The 24,660-nt window shown below is 43.6% G+C and overlaps 1 protein-coding gene across 16 annotated transcripts in view; it reads left to right on the top strand.

Moving 5' to 3' along the window:
- Positions 1-24,660, top strand: part of LOC106581943 (peripheral plasma membrane protein CASK) — a 212,035-nt gene that overhangs the window by 61,037 nt on the left and 126,338 nt on the right. For all 16 annotated transcript variants that reach the window (XM_014164475.2, XM_014164474.2, XM_014164482.2 and 13 more), the window contains exon 2: positions 21,992-22,104. In XM_014164475.2, the coding sequence (XP_014019950.1) occupies positions 21,992-22,104 (113 nt within the window). The remainder of the gene's footprint in view (positions 1-21,991; positions 22,105-24,660) is intronic.

The following is a 24,660-nucleotide window of genomic DNA, read 5'->3' on the forward strand; positions in this document are numbered from 1 at the left end:
ACATTGTATAAACTATTTTGGGCCTCAGTTTCTTGCACCAGTGAGCTCCGGACAAACAGACAGAGCTGTAGGCTATTTGAGCAAGGGATAAGAATTAGGTAGGCTTATTTTATGATGTTTCCACCGGAACAGGAATTTTTTCCCCCCTTTCATGCTGAGTGGTTATTGAAAGGGAAAGAGCTGGATAGATTTTTCAAATAGGCTACATTGAGGAACTATTTTCAATGGATGTAAAAACAGACTTTGTTTACTTGCTGTTTGAGGTCGAATAAAAAATATATTTGAGAAGCTCCACAGTGATGGTGAGTTAAGACAATCAGAAATAGTATCAGATCCACAAATGGGGACATTTATAGCCCTACATTTGCATGCAGGCCAGGTAGCCTAGGCCTACTTCTATGCATAATCAGGAGCGCGTCCTTACTCAAGATTGACAGGAGTGCTCCAAACAAAAGACAATGAATAAATTGACAACTCGTAAATGGAGTGAAATAAACCACAACTTTCTTCTCGCACGTGTAGCTGCAAACAACGTGTCCACTCCTACAATGAAAACGGTAGGACTGTCATAATAGTATATTGAATGCATTAACAGAAATGACCGTAACCAAACAAACATTGTAGATGAGAAATTATGGTAATTAAGAGTAAATGTACTACTGGCGATACTGATGTGCAGCCTCCACTCAGACAGGCGTGAATCAGACAGGTGTGCCATAAATTATTTTTATATATTTGTTACACTTTGAAATCAATAGGTTTTATTTGGCATACATGTTTTTGTGAATCTCAGCGCATTCCTTTATCGTGGATTTGCTCAGTACTGGCTGCTTCTTCGATAGCTCTAATGTTGTTAAAGAGCTACACTCACTGACAGGGAAGTATGTTAACCTTCACCTTGTCTGCTGGATAGATGTCACACACACACATCATTGTCATCATCATCATAAACAAGATGGGGTGAGTGGTGGGCCTTAGAACTAGAGGTTACAGTTCAGACAGATGCCTACCTATGACCAGGTGTTATGACCAGCTAATGTTCCCTGCTACATTGTGTTCCTCAAGGTGGAAGGTCATGGCCTTTCCTACCTGTGTTACTATGGTGTAGTGCTAAGAGATATGACAGTTATATAATATCTTGTAAGAAGTGCAGAAATATCCCTCCATACTGGACGGGGTGTGTATCACTGGGAGTAGCTCATAAAGGATTTGAACTGAGGCAGAATCTCAAGATGTAGAACTCTTTGATTTAAGTAGGCTAGTCTCTTGACTGTACTGGGGAAGGCATGATAAGAATTAAACAGTCATCACTAGTCGGCTACCACCCGGTTAGGGCCCTGCACGGGCATGAATTTTAAGCCCGAGCCCTACCCATGCCTGCGATGTTCAGACCCTACCCTTTGTGGAAATGTGAAATTAATGTAGGAGAATATAACACATTCGATCTGGTAAAAGGTAATTTAAAAGAAAAAACATTTTTATTTTGTAGCATCTTTGAAATGCAAGAGCGAGGCTATAATGTTTTATTCAAGCCCAGGCGCAGTTTAGATTTTGGCCACTAGATGGCAGCAGTGTATGCGCAATGTTTTAGACTGATCCAATGAACCATTGCATTTCTGTTCAACATTTTGTATCAAGACTGCACAAATGTCACTAATTTGGAATATTAATAACTTCAAGTTCATAACTGTGCACTCTCCTCAAACAATAGCATGATATTCTTTCACTGTAATAGCTACTGTAAATTGGAGAGTGCAGTTAGATTAACAAGAATTTAAGCTTTCTACCAACATCAGATATGTCTATGTCCTGGGAAATGTTCTTGTTACTTACAACCCCATGCTAATTGCAGAGAAAAATAAGAGTTAAGAAAACGCAATAAAATAACAATAACGTGGTTATATATACAGGGAGTACCGGTACCTAGTCAATGTACAGGGGTACAGGTTAGTCAAGGTAATATGTACATGTATGTAGGGGTTAAGTGACTATGCATAGATAATGAACAGCAAGTAGCAACCGTGTAAAAAAAAAAGGGGGGGGGGTCAATGCAAATAGTCTGGGTAGCCATTTGATTAGCTGTTCAGCAGTCTTATTGCTTGGGGTAGAGGCTGCTAAGAAGTCTTTTGGACCTAGACTTGGCGCTCCGGTACCGCTTGCTGTGCGGTAGCAGAGAGAACAGTGTATGACCAGAGTGGCTGGAGTCTTTGGCAATTTGTAGGGCCTGTTTCTGACACCGCCTCGTATAGAGGTCCTTGATGGCAGGAAGCTTGGTCCCAGTGATGTATTGGGCCTTACGCACTACCTTCTGTAGCGTCTTGCGGTCGGATGCAGAGCAGTTGCCATATCAGGCAGTGATGCAACCAGTCAGGATGCTTTCGATGTTGCATCTGTTGAACCTTTTGACGATCTGAGGACCAATGCTAATTATTTTCAGTCTCCCGAGGGGGAATAGGCGTTGTCGTGCCCTCTTCCCAACTGTCTTAGTGTGTTTGGACCAAGATAGTTTGTTGGTGATGTGGCCCCATTAGAATGGGGGGGGGTGTGCTCGGCCCTCCTTTTCCTGTTGTCCACGATAATCTCCTTTGGCTTGATCACGTTGAGGGAGAGGTTGTTGTCCTGGCACCACACTGCCAGGTCTCTGACCTTCTCCCTATTGGCTGTCTCATCGTTGTTGGTGATCAGGCCTACCACCGTTGTGTCGTCGGCAAACTTAATGATGGTGTTGGAGTCAGTGCTTGGCCACGCAGTTGTGGGTGAACAGGGAGTACAGGAGGGGACTAACCATGCACCCTGAAAGGCCCCTGTGTTGAGGATCAGGAAGTCCAGGATCCAGTTTCAGAGGGAGGTGTTTAGTCCCAGGGTCCTTAGCTTTGTGATGAGCATTGAGGGCACTATGGTGTTGAACGCTGAGCATTAGTCAATTAAAAGTATTCTCACGTAGGTGTTCCTTTTGTCCAGGTGGGAAAGGGCAGTGTGGAGTGCAATAGAGATTGCGTCATCTGTGGATCTGTTGGGGCGGTATGCGAATTGGAGTGGGTCTAGTGTTTCTGGGATGATGGTGTTGATATGATCAATGCCAAGCCTTTCAAAGCACTTCATACAGACGTGAGTGCTATGGGTCGGTAGTCATTTAGGCAGGTTACCTTGGTGTTCTTGAGCGCAGGGACTATGGTGGTCTGCTTGAAACATGTAGGTATTACAGACTCGGTCAGGGACAGGTTGAAAAGGTCAGTGAAGACATTTCCCAGTTGGTCAGCGCATGCTCTGAGTACACGTTCTGGTAATCCATCTGGCCCTGTAACCTTGTAAATGTTGCCCTGTTTAAAAGTCTTACTCACATCGGCTACGGAGAGCATGATCACACAGACGTCCAGAACAGCTGGTGCTCTCAAGCATGCTTCAGTGTTGCTTGCCCCGAAAAGCACATAGAAGTCATTTCGCTCATCTGGTAGGCTCGTGTCACTGGGCAGCTCGCGGCTGGGTTTCCCTGTGTAGTCCGTAATAGTTTGCAAGCCCTGACACATTTGACGAGCTTCAGAGCCGGTGTAGTAGGATTCAATCTTGCCTGTTTGATGGTTCGTCAGAGGCCGTAGCGGGATTTCTTATAAGTGTTCCATTTCTTGAAAGCGTCAGCTCTACCCTTTTAGCTCAGTGTGGATGTTGCCTGTAATCTATGGCTTCTGGTTGGGTTATGTACGTATGGTCACTGTGGGGACGACGTCATCGATGCACTTATTGATGAAGCCAGTGACTGATGTGATATACTACCATTTGCTTCTGCAAAATTAAAGGCCCAAGCTTGCCGAAACCCGAAACAGAAATATCTTCCTCCGATAGTAAACCCATTAGCTGCTTATCTCTGTCTGTCACTCAATCACTCCCTGCACGCAGGCAGCTCGCTGTGCATGCACTCTGCTCATGGCGGCTCTGAATCTGTGTATCCATAGCATCAGCTCCACTTGGGCTGCTCTGCCAGAGATATTAGAGACAGGAGGAGATAGGAATCCCATTGGGCAATGATGAAGGAACGTATAACGCTCCATCCAGCAGACAGTCGACCAATCACATTCACGTTATCATACTGTGTCATGCGGTTGCTAAGCTAATCGTCACGCAATCCCATCTCAAAGTCAGGGTATGCGTCGAGAAACGTGTCTATTTTCCTCTAAAGTACGTAATGTTACGATTACAAAGCTATACAATATTACAGATAGCAATTTAATTATCTCAAATGGAAAAAATGTGTAATAATGTGCTTCTTGTTGACGAAATTCATGCTAATGTTGGGTTTTTGAGTTAGCGCCTGACTCCCATTCACTCCTTGAAGGAGAGCACGGAAATTAGCAAGAATGCACCACGTGGCCCATTGTCATAGCATGGGTAACGTACACAATGGGTGTTATTACGATTCCAATGGAGTTTTCTATCTCCTCAAAAGTATCTCTGACTCTGCTCAATGAACGAATAGACACGAGATAGCTGTTAGCTACTTTTGGTTGGTAAATGCTGACAAAACTCAAGGAACATTATAATAAAAAATATTTGACAAGGTTGAAGCACTTCTGACACAATGTGATGGACTTAGTCGGATATTACTGTACTGCGCAGAAGAGCACAAGCAAATGGCTCAGCTGATCAATTTAGTGATATCCGAGCCCTATCCGTACACTAGTTATTGATGAAAAAACAGGCCCTACCCGGCTCTAACCCGATGCATAATGATGGGGCCCGTAGGGCTCGGGTCATGTAGCAGAGCTCTACACCAGGTATCCTACCTTACTTGATTAAGTGCTACTTGCAATTCACAGTACACAAACACCAAGGCCTCTCAATGTAGACCTGCTTACCTCCCTCCTCCCCACCTCCCCTTCCTCCACCTCATCTTCTCTGTGTTAATGGGACTTCGTTCTACTTCCTCTGCTCATTAGCATCTGACCTCTAATGGACAGTGACCTGTGAGCTAGACAGACAGAGAGGGGGCTTGGGGGCTGGGGCATTAACCCTTGGCCTTCTGTAATGTGTTAGTAGTACTGGCTGGATCTTAGATAGCTCAAATGGTGTTCAAGAACTACGCTCACTGACAGGGAAGTATGTTAACCTTCACCTTGTCTGCTGGATAGATGTCACACACACACATCATTATCATCATCATAATCAAGACGGGGTGAGTGGTGGGCCTTAGAACTAGAGGTTACAGTTCAGACAGATGCCTACCTATGACCAGGTGTTATGACCAGCTAATGTTCCCTGCTACATTGTGTTCCTCAAGGTGAAAGGTCATGGCCTTTCCTACCTGTGTTACTATGGGGTAGTGCTAAGAGATATGACAGTTATATAATATCTTGTAAGAAGTGCAGAAATATCCCTCCATACTGGACGGGGTGTGTATCACTGGGAGTAGCTCATAAAGGATTTGAACTGAGGCAGAATCTCAAGATGGGGAACTCTTTGATAGCTGTACTGGGGAAGGCAGAGATGAAAGTTTGAACTTTGCATAGTGAGAATTAAACAGTTATCACTAGTCGGCCTCTGCGCAGTACCCTGCCCAGAACCTTAGATACTGTCACTTTCCGGCTGCTAGGGATGTAAAGATTCACCTATACACATCGGTCCTGGTTCAAATGTTTAAGTTGTAAGTGCATCGGCCGCAGACCCCACACCGATCCAAATGTAGCATGGATCGGTCAGAAAATCAATTCAAGTGTTACAAATCGCCGGTTCATTCAAATGTTTTGCTCATATTACTTTCTTTCTAACTTCTGAAAATACCTCATCTTTGGTGACAAATGATATGTCCTCTCTTCAGTGTGGAACTAAGCATATAACTGTGTTGACAGTCATTGATCAACAAGTCATTTGGCATGCCGAACCACCCAGGCAATGTCAGTAGCCTAATGAAACTGCACAAACTGCACTGCTTTGCACAGTGAGGTAGGCCGCACGTCACCTTCAACATCCAAATGTTTGTCAAAGGGTTTGTGCAATATAAGGCTTTATTAGTTGAGTGACAGCCAGTGTAATTTGCTGGGTTATTATTATCAAATGCCCTGTTGAAAAGGATGTTTTACCAGAATAAAATGGCCTAAACAACCGCCTGAGACACGACTGTCATCTGGCTACGTAGCCAACAGGCTGCATTAGATCTTATTTCAGTTGTTCAGGTTCACCATCAGCAATAGTTTTGGTAGTTTTGCTTTAAACAATCAGTGTATATGGTCATTTTTTAGATATACAGGATAAAGTTGATACATTTCATAATGAGGACAACAATCACTTTTTTACCCGCCCTGCACTGTTGAAGCAGGTGGAAAAGAACTTCCAAACGTCTGAACCATTCGATTTTGATTTGGGGAGGAGGGGTGAAATCCCAAGTTGTGCTATATATTCATTGGCTATGTCATTTAAAAAATAAATAAATATTGATACATTGCTTGCTCACTACTTTGAATCTGCAAAAATGACATTCATTTAGTGGGTGATGGTGATTTCAGATCAAAAGTTGGGGTCGAAAAAGCAAACATTGCCCCCCTTATCTGATAGTGTGGTGGCAGATGCCTAGTTTCCCTTATGTCTCAGCTCAGGTGCCTACATACATCATTTACACACACATGGATACACAGAGAGAGAGACAAGTCAGCTCAGACAGATCCAGCTCAGAGAGGCCCAGTTTATGAGCTCCATCAGCAGCATATTAGAATTTAGAATGGAAAATGAATGTGTTTATGCAACAAATGTTAGTGCACCAACTGAATCGCACCGAATCGTTTCAAACTAAAACGAATCGTATCGTAGACCATGTGTTTAGATGCGTATCGAATATTCTTGAAAGGGAAAGATGCATATCCCTACCGTCTACCACCCGGTACTCTACTCTGAACCTTAGGCTGCTGCCCTATGTACATAGTCGTTAAACACTGGTCACTTTAATTATGTTTTCATACTGTTTTACCCACTTTATAGGTATATACTGTATTCTAATCATGACTCATCCCATATACAGTTGAAGTCGGAAGTTTACATACACATTGGCCAAATACATTTAAACTCAGTTTTTTACAATTCCTGACATTTAATCCTAGTAAAAAGTCCCTGTCTTAGGTCAGTTAGGATCACCACTTTTATTTTAAGATTGTGAAATGTCAGAATAATAGCAGAGAGAATTATTTATTTCAGCTTTTATTTCTTTCATCACATTCCCAGTGGGTCAGAAGTTTACATATACTCAATTAGTATTTGGTAGCATTGCCTTTAAATTGTTTAACTTGGGTCAAATGTTTCGGGTAGCCTTCCACAAGCTTCCCACAATCAGTTGGGTGAATTTTGGCCCATTCGTCCTGACAGAGCTGGTGTAACTGAGTCAGGTTTGTAAGCCTCCTTGCTCGCACATGGTTTTTCAGTTCTGCCCACAAATGTTCTATAGGATTGAGGTCAGGGCTTTGTGATGGCCACTCCAATACCTTGACTTTGTTGTCCTTAAGCCATTTTGCCACAACTTTGGAAGTATGCTTGGGTCATTGTCCATTTGGAAGACCATTTGCGACCAAGCTTTAACTTCCTGACTGATGTCTTGATATGTTGCTTCAATATATCCACATAATTTCCCCCCCTCATGATACCATCTATTTTGTGAAGTGCACGAGTCCCTCCTGCAGCAAAGCACCCCCACAACATGATGCTGCCACCCCCCGTGCTTCACGGTTGGGATGGTGTTCTTCGGCTTGCAAGCCTCCCCCTTTTTCCTCCAAACATAACGATGGTCATTATGGCCAAACAGTTCTATTTTTGTTTCATCAGACCAGAGGACATTTGTCCAAAAAGTACGATCTTTGTCCCCATGTGCAGTTGCAAACCGTAGTCTGGCTTTTTTATGGCGGTTTTGGAGCAGTGGCTTCTTCCTTGCTGAGCGGCCTTTCAGGTTATGTCGATATAGGACTTGTTTTACTGTGGATATAGATACTTTTGTACCTGTTTCCTCCAGTATCTTCACAAGGTCCTTTGCTGTTGTTCTGGGATTGATTTGCACTTTTCGCACCAATGTACGTTCATCTCTAGGAGACAGAACGCGTCTCCTTCCTGAGCGGTATGACGGCTGCATGGTCCCATGGTGTTTATACTTGCGTACTATTGTTTGTACAGATGTACGTGGTACCTTCAGGCATTTGGAAATTGCTTCCAATGATGAACCAGACTTGTGGAGGTCTACAATTTATTTTTCTGAGGTCTTGGCTGATTTCTTTTGATTTTCCCATTATGTCAACCAAAGAGGCAAGGAGTTTGAAGGTAGCCTTGAAATGCATCCACAGGTACACCTCCAATTGACTGAAATTATGTCAATTAGCCTATCAGAAGCTTCTAAAGCCATGACATTATTTTCTGGAATTTTCCAAGCTGTTTAAAGGCACAGTCAACTTAGTGTATGTAAACTTCTGACCCACTGGAATTGTGATACACTGAATTCTAAGTCAAATAATCTGTCTGTAAACAATTATTGTGCACAAAGTAAATGTCCTAACCGACTTGCCAAAACTATATTTTTTTAACAAGAAATTTGTGGAGTGGTTGAAAAATGAGTTTTAATGACTCCAACCTAATTGTACGTAAACTTCCGACTTCAACTGTAACTACTGCTGTACACAGCTTTTCTATTGACATACTGTCTGCAGTATACACACCATTCACATACATATAGATTTATATTCCGGACTCTGGTCCAGATATAATTACCTACAATTCTATCCATTTTGCCAGCGGTTTTGTACTGTTTATTTAAATACTATATTTTCGACATAGCTCACTTTTTATTATTTCTACTATTGTACATTTTAATTATACTGTTTATACACACCGCATATTTATTTATATACTGGATTCTTGACATGGCTCATTCTAATATCTACTGCTGTACTTATAAGTATGTCTTGTTTTAAATCATCCAGTGTATGGCATTTGGATTACTGTTACAGTGCTAATTGGATTAGTTTCGACGTTTTCAATATTTTTTTTGTATTATTTGTGTACTTGTTTGACATTTCGCTGCATTGTTAGGCGCTAGTAACTTAAGGATTTTGCTGCACCCGCAATAACATCTCAGTAGGAGGCAGAATTATGGCTGCACAATATGGGTAAAAATTTAAATAGCATTTTATTTGTATTACCAAATATTGCGATTGCAATTTGACTTGCGATATAGATCAAAACACTTGGGTGAGCTGTTGGAATCAAATGAATAATATGATTTATATTAAGAAGCAAAGTGGAAAGGAGCTTGGTTGGTTGGAACAATCTGTTGACTGCATTGTTCCAAACAGAACAGCATGCAAATTTACAGTGAATCTAACAGCGGGGGCTGGGGCTTTGTGTGTGGAAAGCAGACGCAAGAGGAGTGAGGGGAGAGAGCTGACAATCAGAATAAACTATAAAAACGAACGTGGTTGTTTCAAAACATTGCATGCCATATGGATCTCTTGCGATATGGATATTGCACATGTCAATATTGTGATTTCGATGGGAATTCTATTCATTTTGTAGCCCTAGTGAGAATGACATTAGAAATGCAGCTCTGAGAATTGAGGACACACACACACACGCACACAAACACGGCTCATCATCACAGTCTGACATGGTCGTGACCTTTATCTGAAGAGCGAAGGGAAGAGAGAGGGCAGCACACACACACGCACAAAATATGATACAGGATCAAGTGTAGGTCATTGGAGAGAGTTGTCATACATAGGAAACATACCGTTTCTGTACTGTACCGGGGTATATGGTATTACCAGAAGTGCACAGTAAGGGCGCTATTTCAATAAAAATGTTGGACGCCCAATACTATTTAGGTTGTGTCTGTAGTCTGGGTAACAGACCTTTTAGCTAACATTCCTCTCCTTGCCATTCCAAACAGACTGGCCTTTCGGCAATCTCAATGTTCAATATGCAGTTGGATTTGGGGCGGAGTTGCTCATTGGTTGTTGAAAATAACATGAATATATTCCATGACAATTTATAGGGCCTTGAAAATAGAATCAGAATTATAACAAAGTCAAAAAGAAACATTTAGCTGTTAGCTTGGCATGTTGTTGTATTTTCAGGCTTAAAATCAAAGAGGTTTTGTGGTTGGAATTGCTGGTACCAAGCTCGGTCCTGGAGACCCCGCCTGGGTGCACGTTTTGGTTTTTACCCTAGCACTACACAGCTGATTGATACAATAATAGCTTGATGATGAGGTGGTTATGTGAATCAGCTGTGTAGTGCTAGGGTAAAAACCAAAACGTGCACCCCTTGTGGTCTCCAGGACCGAGTTTGGGAGACCCTGGGCCAGAATGCCTCTGACGTAACCAAGAAGCTTAATCTTGACATCTAGACACTTCGCTAGCAAGTTAGCAAACCAAATCCATAGCTGGAGCCCTGAGCTGGATATCATTTATTTGACACATCTTAGATTTCTTATAGTTATACTTAAAGTATAGTTAGAAGCAGTTAAGTAGCACGCACCTCCACAGCCCCCGGGTATTGAAAATCATACCGCCGTATTTCGAAATGTCCCAGTATACGGTATAAACGATATATCGCCCTAGCCTAGTCATACGGAGTCATTATTCTACAGTGGAGTTATGGTAATAGTAACTAGAGGGTTCATCTTACATCAATGTCTGTCCCCATCACCAAGTTACAGTACCCTCTTCCTGTCTCGCTTCTCTTCTTCAGTCCTCTCTCTCCCTGCCTCTTTCTCTCCTTTAACATCTGTGAATGGCGAGGACTTGACAGACTGTATTAAAGGCTTGTATTGTTTTATGTTCCTTTTAGTTCATAAACAACTTGCCCATTTCCTGTCTTCCTTTGTAGTGAAATAAGTATTTTCTTCTGTCAATTTAAATTTCTTTCCAAACGCACTCATTTTATAGTGTGTGTGTGTGTGTGTGTGTGTGTGTGTGTGCGCGCTCCTCGGCATGGCTTAGTCAGGCTATAGCTGACTGAAACCTGACGTCTGACTGCTTCCCACCAAATCCCTCTGGATCACATCTCAGACACACTCCTAACCAACAGCCTTTACACAATACCACTACTTACTCTATCCCTTTCACGCTCTCTCTCTCTTTCTCTCTCACTCTATCTCTCTCTCACAATACCACTACTTACTCTATCCCTTTCACGCTCTCTCTCTCTTTCTCTCTCACTCTATCTCTCTCACAATACCACTACTTACTCTATCCCTTTCACGCTCTCTCTCTCTTTCTCTCTCACTCTATCTCTCTCACAATACCACTACTTACTCTATCCCTTTCACGCTCTCTCTCTCTTTCTCTCTTGCTATCTCGCCTCGCTCTCGTTCGTTTTTCTCTTTCTCTTCCTCATTCCCTCTCTCTCTTGTCTCTACCTCCAGTGTTTTCTAAAGGGTAGGGAGAACAAGAGGGAATTATACTATAATGCATTGAATGACACTTGAGAAACACACACACATACAGGACACACATACAGGACACACATACAGGACACACATACAGGACACACATACAGGACACACATACAGGACACACATACAGGACACACATACAGGACACACATACAGGACACACATACAGGACACGCAGTCGATGCCACCACCAACAACAGGGTTAAGCCACCTGGGCTTCTCTGTCTGTCTCTATATCCACAGAATCAGACCTTATCATAGTTGTGTAACAATATTCTCTACTTAACATCTACATAGAATAAGTTTAACTGATGTTGGCTTTAGAAAGTAAAGCGGATCACATGGACTTTACTGGCAGAGACCATACACACATGGGCTTGAATAGAAATCATACTCTATCAATTGAATTTGTATTTATTAAGGATGTCTATTAGTTCCTGCCAAGGCAGCAGCTACTCTTCCTTGGTTCCAGCAACATTAAGGCAGTTAAATACAATTGCAAATATTACATGACGTTACATTTTAATAACGCTTTTCACAACACATTAAGCTTGTTCCCTCAAGCCGCTACTCACTCTACTACTACATGTCTATCTCGCACACACACACGCACACACAGAGACACTTCGATAGCCCCAACCTACCATAGATCTATTATAATGTATAACTTCTCTTTATATTGATAGACTGATCCTATACTCTGTGTCAGAGAGGGATTCAGTTGGAAGAGTTTAACAACCGTGACTGAATGACTGCAGTATCACGGATCCACACACACACACACACACACACACACACACACACGCATAATAACATGCTCATGCCGTTTATACATATTTTACCCCTCTCACACATATTGAAACAAGCTCTCTTCCACACATACACAGAGGGTCATTCTTTCCCTAGGGGTTAGCCCATTATGTGAAGTAATGAGTGTGTGTGAGTGATGTTGGTCACGCTTGTGTGCATTTGAGGGTGTGTGTGTGTGTGTGTGTGTGTGTGTGTGTGTGTGTGTGTGTGTGTGTGTGTGTGTGTGTGTGTGTGTGTGTGTGTGTGTTGTAAAACTGCTGACATTTACCGAATGAGACCCAGAGTGATTGATGCACTCTGAAGTAAGTGAGGAGTACTGACTGCAAATCACCTTCACTACACGTGTACACACACACACACACACACACACGTACATACACACACTTCTTACTGGCTCTGTTCTGTCGTTCTAGGAGTCTGTTTCCTGTGAGGTCGGGTCAGGGGTCATTACAAAGGTCATCGGGAGGTTAAAGTGGGTTTTGGTTCAACCTGTCAAACATATGTCCTGTCCCACACTATTATGTTTACATTTAAACAGACATACGCACACACTCCTCTCTGCAGCTGCACATCACCTCTCCTTTCTCTCTCTCTCTCTCTCTCCTCACTCTCACTCTCCTCCCTTCCTGTCTCCTATGTGAAGGAGGAGAAAGAGTATAATTCCATCTGATAACAGTTATACTGCATCAATTAGACCTGAGTCTGTGTGCAGCTGAACTCCATTCAGACCTCTAATGGCTGGCTCTGTACACAGCTGCACTCTATTCAACCCCAGAGTGGTGGACTTTCTGTGCAGCTGAACCCCATTCAGACACATAATGGCGGCTTCTATGTACAGTCAGTCTCAAAGTCTCAAAGATACAGAGTTCCTGCCTCTCAATCTGTTTAAGACTCTCTTTTTCCATCTCATTCTCTCCCTCCTTTGTTTATTTCTTCTCTCTCTCTGATTTCCTCTCCACAGACCAATTTTGAAAGTCGGGCTACTCGTGTGTGAATGTGAAGTGAGAGACATCTTCATTTTGAAGACAGTTACACGAGAGCGTCTCTCCTTGAGTCCTCGTCTCCTCCGCTTTCACAGATCTTCACTCAACACACACACACAAACAGACACACGCGGTTTACCGTTTCACTTTTCTCTCTGGGTCTGCGTGTGAACTCACACTCTTATCTGTCTGTATATCACTCAGTCATCTTAGTTTTTTGTCTGGCCTACTTCTCTCATGAATAAGAGATCTAACGCTACGGGTGTCTTTCCCAAAGACAATTCTATCCTTATTGGTATGCTGAGGTTTCTCTTGTGCGCTCTTTCTTTTCTCTGTTGTTTTTCTGTCTAGAGTTGACATTTTAGCGTGTAGCTCCAGCAGACCTCACAGTCAGACAGCGAGCGAGGGACGGCGGGAGAGGGAGACAGAGAAGGGGTGAGACGTGCCTGTAAAGGTAGACTGCATCAGATAAGGAAGGAGGACACAGCATCTGTCTTACGAAGCTGCTCCACAAATGTGCTGGACATGACCCGTAAGATCCCAGTGAGATATCAGAAACATTGCCTGTTTTCTGTGTGTCTCAATAAAGCATGATACGAGTTACAGGTTGATCATAAAGCATTGGTTTCTCTCTCTTTCAGTGCATGCTGGGAGTGTTTTGTAGTTGAGAGGCCGTGTGGAGGGCTCTGTCCTTACTTATTTACTGTTGGTTTAGGGGTACCCACAGATGTTTTTTTTAAGTTAGGAAGGAAGAGGACGGAGTTTTAGTTTCCTGGGGTTTGAACGGTGTGGTGTGCGCGTTGGCTTCGCAGCATAGCGCGGGGGAGATGCTGTCGATACGGCATGGATTCAGGTGTGTTCCTGAGAATGGAGTTAAGGTGGAGGAGACGCTGTCGATACGGCATGGATTCAGGTGTGTTCCTGAGAATGGAGTTAAGGTGGAGGAGGTTCTGCTCGCGGTCGGCGAACAGGTAGAAGCTGAATTTATACTTTCCGCATCCAGAGTGAACAAGGCTGTGGTTGTGTTAATGATGGTGCCGATTTCTCCTCTTTCGACACCTTTATCTAGGGTGGTAGTTGCAAAACTGCCTCCGTTTATTACGGATGATCAAATCCGGAAAGAGCGGAGTCGGTTTGGTAAGTTTGCTAGCGGTTTTCGTGTGCTGTCGCCAGGTTTTCAGGCAGGTGCTGTTAAGCATGTTGTTTCGTTCTGGAGGCAAGTGTTCATGTTTCTGAATAACAATGAGCAACAGCTAAATGTGCATTTTAAAGTGAGGCATGGGGAGCGGCTCTATGTGGGGTTTGCCAGCACAGATAGCCTACGGTGCTTTGAGTGTGGGGATTTGGGGCATAAGAGCTTTGTATGCCCATATAAAGGCCATAGACAAGGTGAGGGTACAAGCGCCAGTGGGGGAAATCGAGGTCACCGTGCAGGGGGCCATGAAACGCAGGCAGCAGAGGCTGGGCCTAGTCATGCTATAGATGGTGGTGTAGATGAGACTGGGTCTAGTCAGGTTATGGATGGTGGTGTAGATGAGACTGGGTCTAGTCAGGTTATGGATGGTGGTGTAGATGAGGCTGGGTCTAGTCAGGTTATGGATGGTGGTGTAGATGAGGCTGGGTCTAGTCATGTTATAGATGGTGGTGTAGATGAGACTGGGTCTAGTTAGGTTATGGATGGTGGTGTAGATGAGACTGGGTCTAGTCAGGTTATGGATGGTGGTGTAGATGAGGCTGGGTCTAGTCAGGTTATGGATGGTGGTGTAGATGAGGCTGGGTCTAGTCAGGTTATGGATGGTGGTGTAGATGAGGCTGGGTCTAGTCAGGTTATAGATGGTGGTGTAGATGAGACTGGGTCCAGTCCTGTCATGGATGGTGGTGTAGATGAGGCTGGGTCTAGTCAGGTTATGGATGGTGGTGTAGATGAGGCTGGGTCTAGTCAGGTTATGGATGGTGGTGTTTGAGACTGGGTCTAGTCAGGTTATGGATGGTGGTGTAGATGAGGCTGGGTCTAGTCAGGTTATGGATGGTGGTGTAGATGAGGCTGGGTCTAGTCAGGTTATGGATGGTGGTGTAGATGAGGCTGGGTCTAGTCAGGTTATGGATGGTGGTGTAGATGAGGCTGGGTCTAGTCAGGTTATGGATGGTGGTGTTTGAGACTGGGTCTAGTCAGGTTATGGATGGTGGTGTAGATGAGGCTGGGTCTAGTCAGGTTATAGATGGTGGTGTAGATGAGGCTGGGTCTAGTCAGGTTATGGATGGTGGTGTAGATGAGGCTGGGTCTAGTCAGGTTATGGATGGTGGTGTAGATGAGGCTGGGTCTATTCAGGTTATGGATGGTGGTGTAGATGAGGCTGGGTCTAGTCAGGTTATAGATGGTGGTGTAGATGAGGCTGGGTCTATTCAGGTTATGCTAGTGGATGAAGAGAGTATAGTGGGGAAGGGCGTCAAGTGGGGGAGGAAAAAGGGGGAGAACAAAGTTTCATTTGTCACATGCGCCGAATACAACAAGTGTAGACCTTACAGCGAAATGCTTACTTACAAGCCTTTAACCAACAATGCAGTTTTAAGAAAAATAAGTGTTAAGTAAAAAATAGATAAGTAAAATAAAAATAAAAATAAAAGTAACAAATAATGAAACAGCAGCAGTAAAATAACAATAGTGAGGCTATATACAGGGGTTACCAGTACAGAGTCCATGTGCGGGGGCACAGGTTAGGCAAGGTAATTGAGGTAATATGTAAACTCAGCAAAAAAAGAAATGTCCTCTCACTGTCAACTGCGTTTATTTTCAGCAAACTTAACATGTGTAAATATTATAACTGAGACATAAACTGAACAAGTTCCACAGACATAATGTGTCCCTGAACAAAGTGGGGGTCAAAATCAAAAGTAACAGTCAGTATCTGGTGTGGCCACCAGCTGCATTAAGTACTGCAGTGCATCTCCTCCTCATGGACTGCACCAGATTTGCCAGTTCTTTGCCAGAAGGGGGTGTGGAGCCTGGGCTGTGGATGTGGGAGGAGCCTATAATCTTCCACAATCCAGCCCATTTTTTGAGATTGGTTCAATCAGCCACCCTGCAGAAGCGACTGATGGCAGCGGGTTTACTAAGGCCGGGTAACCTGTGGCTGCTGGGGGGGAGGGGTGGAAAACCCAGGAAGTCCTGGCACAACAAACAGGAATAATGTTTCTTAGGCTGTTGGAGAGATTCCTGGGGGAGGTCCAGGAGGCACTGTCTGAGCTGGTAAGGGGGGTGTTTGAGCTGCCAAAGGTGGAGGTGCCACCAATGTTTCCGCCACTGCAGGTGACGGCAGAGACTGGGGACTGGCCAGGGGGTCTGGAGGACTTGTTAGATTTTAACACTCCGAGCCTGGGAGAGTTTGAAGGGGTGGGAGGTAAAGCCCTCTACAACCTCTGTGTTAAGGTTAGGAACATTAGGAGCCTAACAGGAGTGAAGGCACATCAGTGGCAGGGGGTATGTGGGGTGGAGAGTATGGTGGGTTTTAGATGGAGGGGGCTCTACAAACCCCCAGAACCAAAGAGGTCAGGGGACCTCCAGTGGAGGGTTCTTCATGGAGCCCTGGCCACTAACAGCTGGTTGGCACGGGTTGAACCAGGAGTCAGACAGGGGTGTCCTTTCTGTGTTATGAGAGAAACTGTGCATCATGTGTTTCCTGTGTGCGCCAGGTTAATGTCTCTGTTGGAATGTCTGTGTGAGAGGTTGGGGGAGGTTTTTACTGTTGGGGTGTTTATAATGGGGTGCAGGTATTCGAATAAGGAAAAGGCCAAATGTGTGTTGTTGAATTTTCTGTTTGCTCAGGCAAAGTTGTCTATTTGGCTAACAAGGAGGAACAGGGTCAAAGGTGGAGGGATAACAGACCCTTTACTAATGTTTAATGGGATGGGCTCTGCGCGCCTTAGGGTTGAATTTGAGTTCTATAAAATGATAGAATTGTGGAGATGTTTCAGGAGATATGGTGTCTTAGGGAGGCCATCTGTATAGCTGGGTAAGATGGGTGGATATATTGTTGTAGAAGTGGTGAGGGTCTGGTTATTGTGATGTGTGATGTGTTATATCGCAGGGTAGAGGGCAAGGTGGGTATGCAGCACAGGGGATATTTGTTTTTTAAGGGGGGGGGGACGGGGGGGTGAGGTTGTAATGAAATGAGGATGTATCATTAAAGAAAGACAAAAAGTCAAAAGTATCTCTTTCTCTCTCAATTCAATTCAAGGGGCTTTAATTGGCATGGGAAACGTGTTTACATTGCCAAAGCAAGTGAAATGGATAATAAACTAAAACTGAAATAAACAATAAAAAGTGAACAGTAAATATTACACTCACACAAGTTCCAAAATAATAGAGACACTTCAAATGTCATTATGTCTATATACATTGTTGTAACAATGTGCAAATAAATCAACAATAAAAGGGGTTGTATTTACAATGGTGTTTGTTCTTCACTGGTTGCCCTTTTCTTGTGGCAACAGGTCACTGATCTTGCTGCTGTGATGGCACACTGTGGTATTTCACCCAGTAGATATGGGAGTTTATCAAAATGTGATGTTTTTTTCAAATTCTTTGTGGGTCTGTGTAACCTGAGGGAAATATGTGTCTCTATGGTCATACATTTGGAGGTTAGGATGTGCAGCTCAGTTTCCACCTCATTTTGTGGGCAGAGTGCGCATAGCCTGTCTTCTCTTGAGAACGAGGTCTGCCTTCGGCGGCCTTTCTCAATAGCAAGGCTATGCTCACTGAGTCTGTACATAGTCAAAGATTTCCTTAAGTTTGGGTCAGTCACGGTGGTCAGGTTTTCTGCCACTGTGTACTCTCTGTTTAGGGCCAAATAGCATTCTAGTTTGCTCTGTTTTTTTGTAAATTCTTTCCAATGTGTCAAGTAATTATCTTTTTGTTTTCTCATCATTTGGTTGGGTCTAATTGTGTTGCTGTCCTGGTGCTCTGTGGGGTGTGTTTGTGAACAGAGCCCCAGGACCAGCTTGCTTAGGGGACTCTTCTCCAGGTTCATCTCTCTGAAGCTGATGGTTTGGGAATCACTTCCTTTTTGGTGGTTGTAGAATTTACGTTGTACATGGAGGATATTTTTTAAGAATTATGCATGCAGTCTCAATTTGGCGTTTGTTCCGTTTTGAGCTGAGGATGATGTTAGAGTTTAAGTATAGCTCTCTCTCTCTCCTCTCTCTGGCCACAACATCAGAGCACATCTGCCTGGTTTCAGATGCATGAGCTGGGCTGAGGAGGAATTTACAGTGTGTGTTTTCAGTGGCTATCACCGTTGCTAATTACCGATCAAACAACCGTTAAATCTAAATGTCTTTCATGTGACTTCAGCCGTGGAAACCTCTGAATGTTTCCTTTCGCTAAGCTGTTGACCCAGGAGCTATGCCAGGAGTTATGCTGTGCCAGGAGTTATGCTGTGTGTGTATTTATATTCTTTATTTATTGCATGATAAATGTCCCTGTTATGCTCAGAGAGACTTCTGCAGTACCCTCTGTCTCACTAGCTCTCTCTTGCTGTCACAAACAAACAAACAAACAAACACAAATGTAGACTTCACTATCCCGCTTCCTCTGAAGATTTAGGTGTTTCTGTCTCTGCTCCATGTCCAACGTCCAAAAGGAGCAATCCTATACACTAATCCCCATCTCTCTCTCTCTCTCTCTCTCTCTCTTCCTTCCCCTCTCTCTCTCTCTCTTCCTTCCTCTCTCTTGTAGACTCTATCTCCTTTTCTCTTGGAGGGGAAGCTGTGGAGTCATTGTTTATTCATTAGCTGTAACTGTATGCTATTGGGTTTCACTCCTTAAGAGAGAAGGTGCTGCCTTGTTTCTAAGGGAACTCCAGCAGAGAATAAAGAACTTGAACAAATGCACTACACTACTTCTCATATACAGTGTTCCTGTGTGCCTGAACGTGCACGTGTGAGTGTGTGAGCTTGGTTATTGGAATGGATTTTGACCTCCATAAAAAAAATGACAGGCAGCCAGGTCAAAATGATTACACTTTACTCAGCGTTATTGCTGTCTAAGTGTGTGTGTGTGTGTGTGTGTGTGTGTGTGTGTGTGTGTGTGTGTGTGTGTGTGTGTGTATAGCAGATGGTGATCAGATTAAAGCTGCTTAGCTTCAGAGGGGTGATGTACAGAGAAACACTGCCCAGAGATGGTAAAACACACACACAGGCTGGAGAGCTGTTCATCTATATATAACCACTAGTTTTGACTGCCGCTTGGTGATGACACTGATTGTGTGTGTTTAGTAGAATATTCCCAATGCTCAACGGGAATTATGTGTGACTAGGTTTTCTCTGTCTCCTGGTTAAAAGCTGCTCTCCTGGTGAATTCAGCTCACAGCTCTCCCTCAGTTCACTAACAGTTCAGACAGATGGGGGTAGACAGAGATGGTGAGGCATAGAGAGAGACCCCTTATTTTCCCTTTCCTTTTGCACATTGTTACATTGCGCATTGTATATAGCCGATAATATACCATTTGAAACGTCTATATTATTTAAGAACTTGTGTGTGTAATGTTTACTGTTCATTTCTGATTGTTTATTTATCTTATTTCCCTTTTGTTTTGTCGATTTCACTTGCTTTGGCAATGTAAACATATGTTTCTCATGCCAACAAAGCCCTTTTAATTGAATTGAAGAGATGGGGAGGAGGAGAGAAGTGGGGAGAGGGAGAGAAAGCTGGGGAGGGGTAGAGAGATGGGGGAGTCGGACAGGGAGGGAGACAGGGAGGGAATATGAAAGGAGAGCGACAGCAATGCACTCAAACTGTCCCACACGCATGCACAAACCCACCCACCCACCCATACACACTCCCATTCAGTCTCTTTGTATTCTCTGAGGGTGTGTGTGAACTGGGTCATCTTTAATCAGACGTTGTCTAGCATACACACACCTGAGGCAGGAGAGGCTCTGCTTTCCAAGGAATGTGTGTGTGTGTCTCTCTCTCTGTGTGTGTGTGTGTGTGTGTGTGTGTGTGTGTGTGTGTGTGTGTGTGTGTGTGTGTGTGTGTGTGTGTGTGTGTGTGTGTGTGTGTGTGTGTGTGTGTGTGTGTGTGTGTGTGTGTGCCTTCTGCTCTGTGCCAACTGCCAAGCTACTGTGAGAGGTCTGCGAGGGCAGCGGAAACCTTGTATTTACTAAATACCTCTCACTGACTCAGGGTCAACTCCATCTGTGTTAAGGTCACTGCTGTGGTTTACATTTTCCTCATCTTAGAATGATTCAATATCAGAACTGACTGAAGTTGATGGAACTGACCTCCACTCTCGTAGCTAAACTAGAGCGCTTGGGTTGTGTGTGTTTTTATATAGTGTAATCATATTCAGCCTCAATGTCTTGCTTTGGGGTACTGCAGATACGTTAAGGGACAATTGAATGAATACATTAGTCTGTTAAAGATTAGACTTGTACTAGGGTCTTTCTATTTGATTTCAATCACTTTTTGACCGCACCCCTTCAAACTCAAACATTTCTCTTTTCCAGTGTTGAAGACATGTATGTCTCATGGGAAGGTGGGGTTTGCAAAATGGGTCAGCTTTGAGCACATCTATCTCCTAAATGTTCTGGCAATAAATGCTTCACAGAGTTCAAGTAACACACACATCTCAACATCAACTGTTCAGAGGAGACTGCGTGAATCAGGCCTTCATGGTCGAATTGCTGCAAAGAAACCTCTACTAAAGGACACTAATAATAAGAAGAGACTTGCCTGGGCCAAGAAACACGAACAATGGACATTAGACCGGTGGAAATCTGTCCTTTTGGTCTGATGAGCCTAAATTTGAGATTTTTGGTTCCGAACACCGTGTCTTTGTGAGACGCAGAGTAGGTGAACAGATGATCTCTGCATGTGTGGTTCCCACCGTGAAGGATGGAGGAGGAGGTGTGATGGTGTGGGGGTGCTTTGCTGGAGACAATGTCAGTGATTTATTTAGAATTCAAGGCACACTTAACCAGCATGGCTACCACAGCATTCTGCAGCGATACGCCATCCCATCTGGTTTGTGCTTAGTGGGACTATCATTTGTTTTTCAACAGGACAATGACCCAACACACCTCCAGGTTGTGTAAGGGCTATTTGACCAAGAAGGAGAGTGATGGAGTGCTGCATCAGATGACCTGGCCTCCACAACCACCCGACCTCAACCCAATTGAGATGGTTTGGGATGAATTGGACCGCAGAGTGAAGGAAAAGCAGCCAACAAGTGCTCAGCATATGTGGGAACTCCTTCAAGACTGTTGGAAAAGCATTCCATGTGAAGCTGGTTGAGAGAATGCCAAGAGTGTGCAAAGCTGTCCTCAATGCAAAGGGTGGCTACTTTGAAGAATCTCAAATATAAAATATATTTTTATTTGTTTAACACTTTTTTGGTTACTACATGATTCAATGTGCGTTATTTCATAGTTTTGATGTCTTCACTATTATTCTACAATGTAGAAATAAAGAAAAACCCTTGAATGAGTAAGTGTGTCCCAACTTTTGACTGGTACTGTAAATCAAAATGGGTACAGTTAAAAAGTTATTACAATATATACAAAATGGAACAACCCACTATTTGTTTCTTTTGTATTAAATGATGAGATGTTAAGGTGTTCTGTCCTATGTATGAAGGTATGAGATGTTAAGGTGTTCTGTCCTATGTATGAAGGTATGAGATGTTAAGGTGTTCTGTCCTATGTATGAAGGTATGAGATGTTAAGGTGTTCTGTCCTATGTATGAAGTTATGAGATGTTAAGGTGTGTGTGTTCTTTCCTGTGCAGGGGTCCGTTCAGCGTGGTGAGGAGATGTATCAACAGAGACACAGGACAGCAGTTTGCTGTGAAGATTGTAGACGTGGCCCAGTTTACCTCCAGCCCTGGACTCAGCACAGAGGGTAATAAAACACACGCACACACACTATATATCACTCTCTCTCTGTTGTGTGTGGATGCTGATGGTTATAGAGACAAATATACGCACTATCAGCTGGGTGTAAGGTGATGTGGGAGGCCTGTGTGTGTGTGTGTGTGTGTGTGTGTGTGTGTGTGTGTTCTCCTCACTCTGAATCGGTACTCCAAATAACCCTTTAGCCCTGCCTCTGAGGTAAAAACTATCACGATAGACATTTTGGTACTTTGTTTTTTCCGAAAGCAAACTAATCACAAAGAGGCCAGTGAGTCATGAAATTGTCTGCACAAAGCACCAGACGCAGCGCACAGGCCTCATATCAAATCTAATATTATTTGTCACATGCTTCGTAAACAACAGGTGGAGACTAACAGGGAAATGCTTCCTTACGGGCCCTTCCCAACAATGCAGAGAGAGAGAAAATAGAGAAATAATAGAAAAGTAATAACCCATAATAATAAAAGTAATAATAAATACACAATGAGTACCGTAATTTCCGGACTATTGAGCGCACCTGAATATAAGCTGCATCCACTGAATTAAATTTTAATTTTTTTTTGAACATAAATAAGCCGCACATGTCTATAAGCCGCAGGTGCCTACCGGTACATTGAAACAAATGAACTTTACACAGGCTTTAACGAAACATGGCTTGTAACAAAAATAAATAGGCTTTAACGAAACACGGCTTGTAACAAAAAATACAAAATTTGCAGTAAACAGTAGCCTACCAAGAAAGTCATTACTCCAGACCAAGCTCCCGTGCAGCAGCTCTATTTCCTTTTCCAACAGCCAGATCAATCGCCTTCAACTTGAAAGCTGCATCATATGCATTTCTCCGTGTCTTTGCCATGATGAGGGTGACAAAATGACTACCGTTATCAGAATGATGGGAAGTTTGAGCGCGCTCGATTTAATCTAAACAGTAAACAAAAAAGTTGTTTGACCTTAACCCGTTCAGCAATTTTATTGGTCTAATGAAAGCTTCATGCCGCCAAAAAACTGAGCACGTCACAGAATGTTTTTATTTTTTTTATTTTTTTGAAAGCGGGAAAAATCCATGTATTAGCCGCGTCATTGTTTAAGCCGCGAGGTTCAAAGCGTGGGAAAAAAGTAGCGGCTTATAGTCCGGAAATTACGGTAATGATAACTTGGCTATATACACAGGGTACCAGTACCGAGTCGATGTGCAGGGGTACAAGGTAATTGAGGTACATATAACTATGAATAAAGTTACTAGGCAACAAGATGGATAATAAACAGTAGCAGCAGCGTATGTGATGAGTAAAAAAAGTTAGTGCAAAAAGACCAATACATATAGTCCGGTAGCTATTTGGTTAACGATTTAACAAACTATTTAGCAGTATTATCGCTTGGGGGTAGAAGCTGTTCAGGGTCCTGTTGGTTCCAGACATGGTGCATCGGTACCGCTTGCCTTGCGGTAGGAAGGGGATCAGTCTATGACTTGGGTGTCTGGAATCTTTGACAATTTCTAAGGCCTTCCTCTGACACCGCTAGGATAGAAGTCCTGAATGGCAGGGAACTCGGGCCCAAGGATCCAGGTTCAGCGGGAGGTGTTCAGTCCCAAAGTCCTTAGCTTAGTGATGAACTTGGAGGGCACTATGGTGTGGAACTCTGAGCTGTAGATAATGAACGGCATTCTCACATAGGTGTTCCTCATGTCCAGGTGGTAGAGGGCAGTGTGGAGTGCAATAGAGATTGTGTCATCTGTTGGGGCGGTATGCGAATTGGAGTGGGTCCAGGGTGTCTGGGATGATGGTGTTGATGTGAGCCATGACCGGCCTTTCAAAGCATTTCATGGCTACAGATGTGAGTGCTACGGGGCGATAGTCATTTAGACAGGTTAACTTCACACTCTTGTGCACAGGGACTGTAGTGGTCTGCTTGAAACATGGAGGTATTACAGACTGGGTCAGGGAGAGGTTGAAAACTGGAATACCTGATTGTTAAATGCCGACCAGTCTACCTCCAGAGGGAGTTTTCAGCTGTTATCCTGACTGGGGTATACATTCCACCTCAATAAATATAACAAGCTGGCACTTAACTAACTGTACAAAGCTATAAACAAGCAGGAAAACGTACATTCCGTAGGCTGCTTTCCTTGACGCCTTTTCTTGTTTCTCGTCATTAAGACACGCGATGCCCAACTTCCATCAACACGTCTCCTTTGCCACTAAGGACAAAAAAGTCCTAGGCTACTGTTACTCTACCCACAAGCAAGCATACAAGGCCCTCCCTCGTCCGCCATTCGACCAATCAGATCATGACTCTGTACTCCTGCTTCTTGTTTAAAAGCAGAGGCTCAAACGGGAAGTACCCGTGACTCGCTGTGACGAGAAATCTACATGAGAATCAGAGATTATGCTACAGGACTGCTTTGCTAGCGCTGATTGGAATATGTTCCAAGACACCGGCGATAACGTCAACGAGCTAACCACCTCCGTCACCGGCTTCATAAGGCAAATGCATTGGTGACGTTGTCCCCACAGTGAAGCTGCTTCCCCAATCAAAAGCCCTGGAT

Source organism: Salmo salar, chromosome ssa21 (assembly GCF_905237065.1).
Source record: "Salmo salar chromosome ssa21, Ssal_v3.1, whole genome shotgun sequence".
Taxonomy (NCBI): Eukaryota; Metazoa; Chordata; class Actinopteri; order Salmoniformes; family Salmonidae; genus Salmo; species Salmo salar.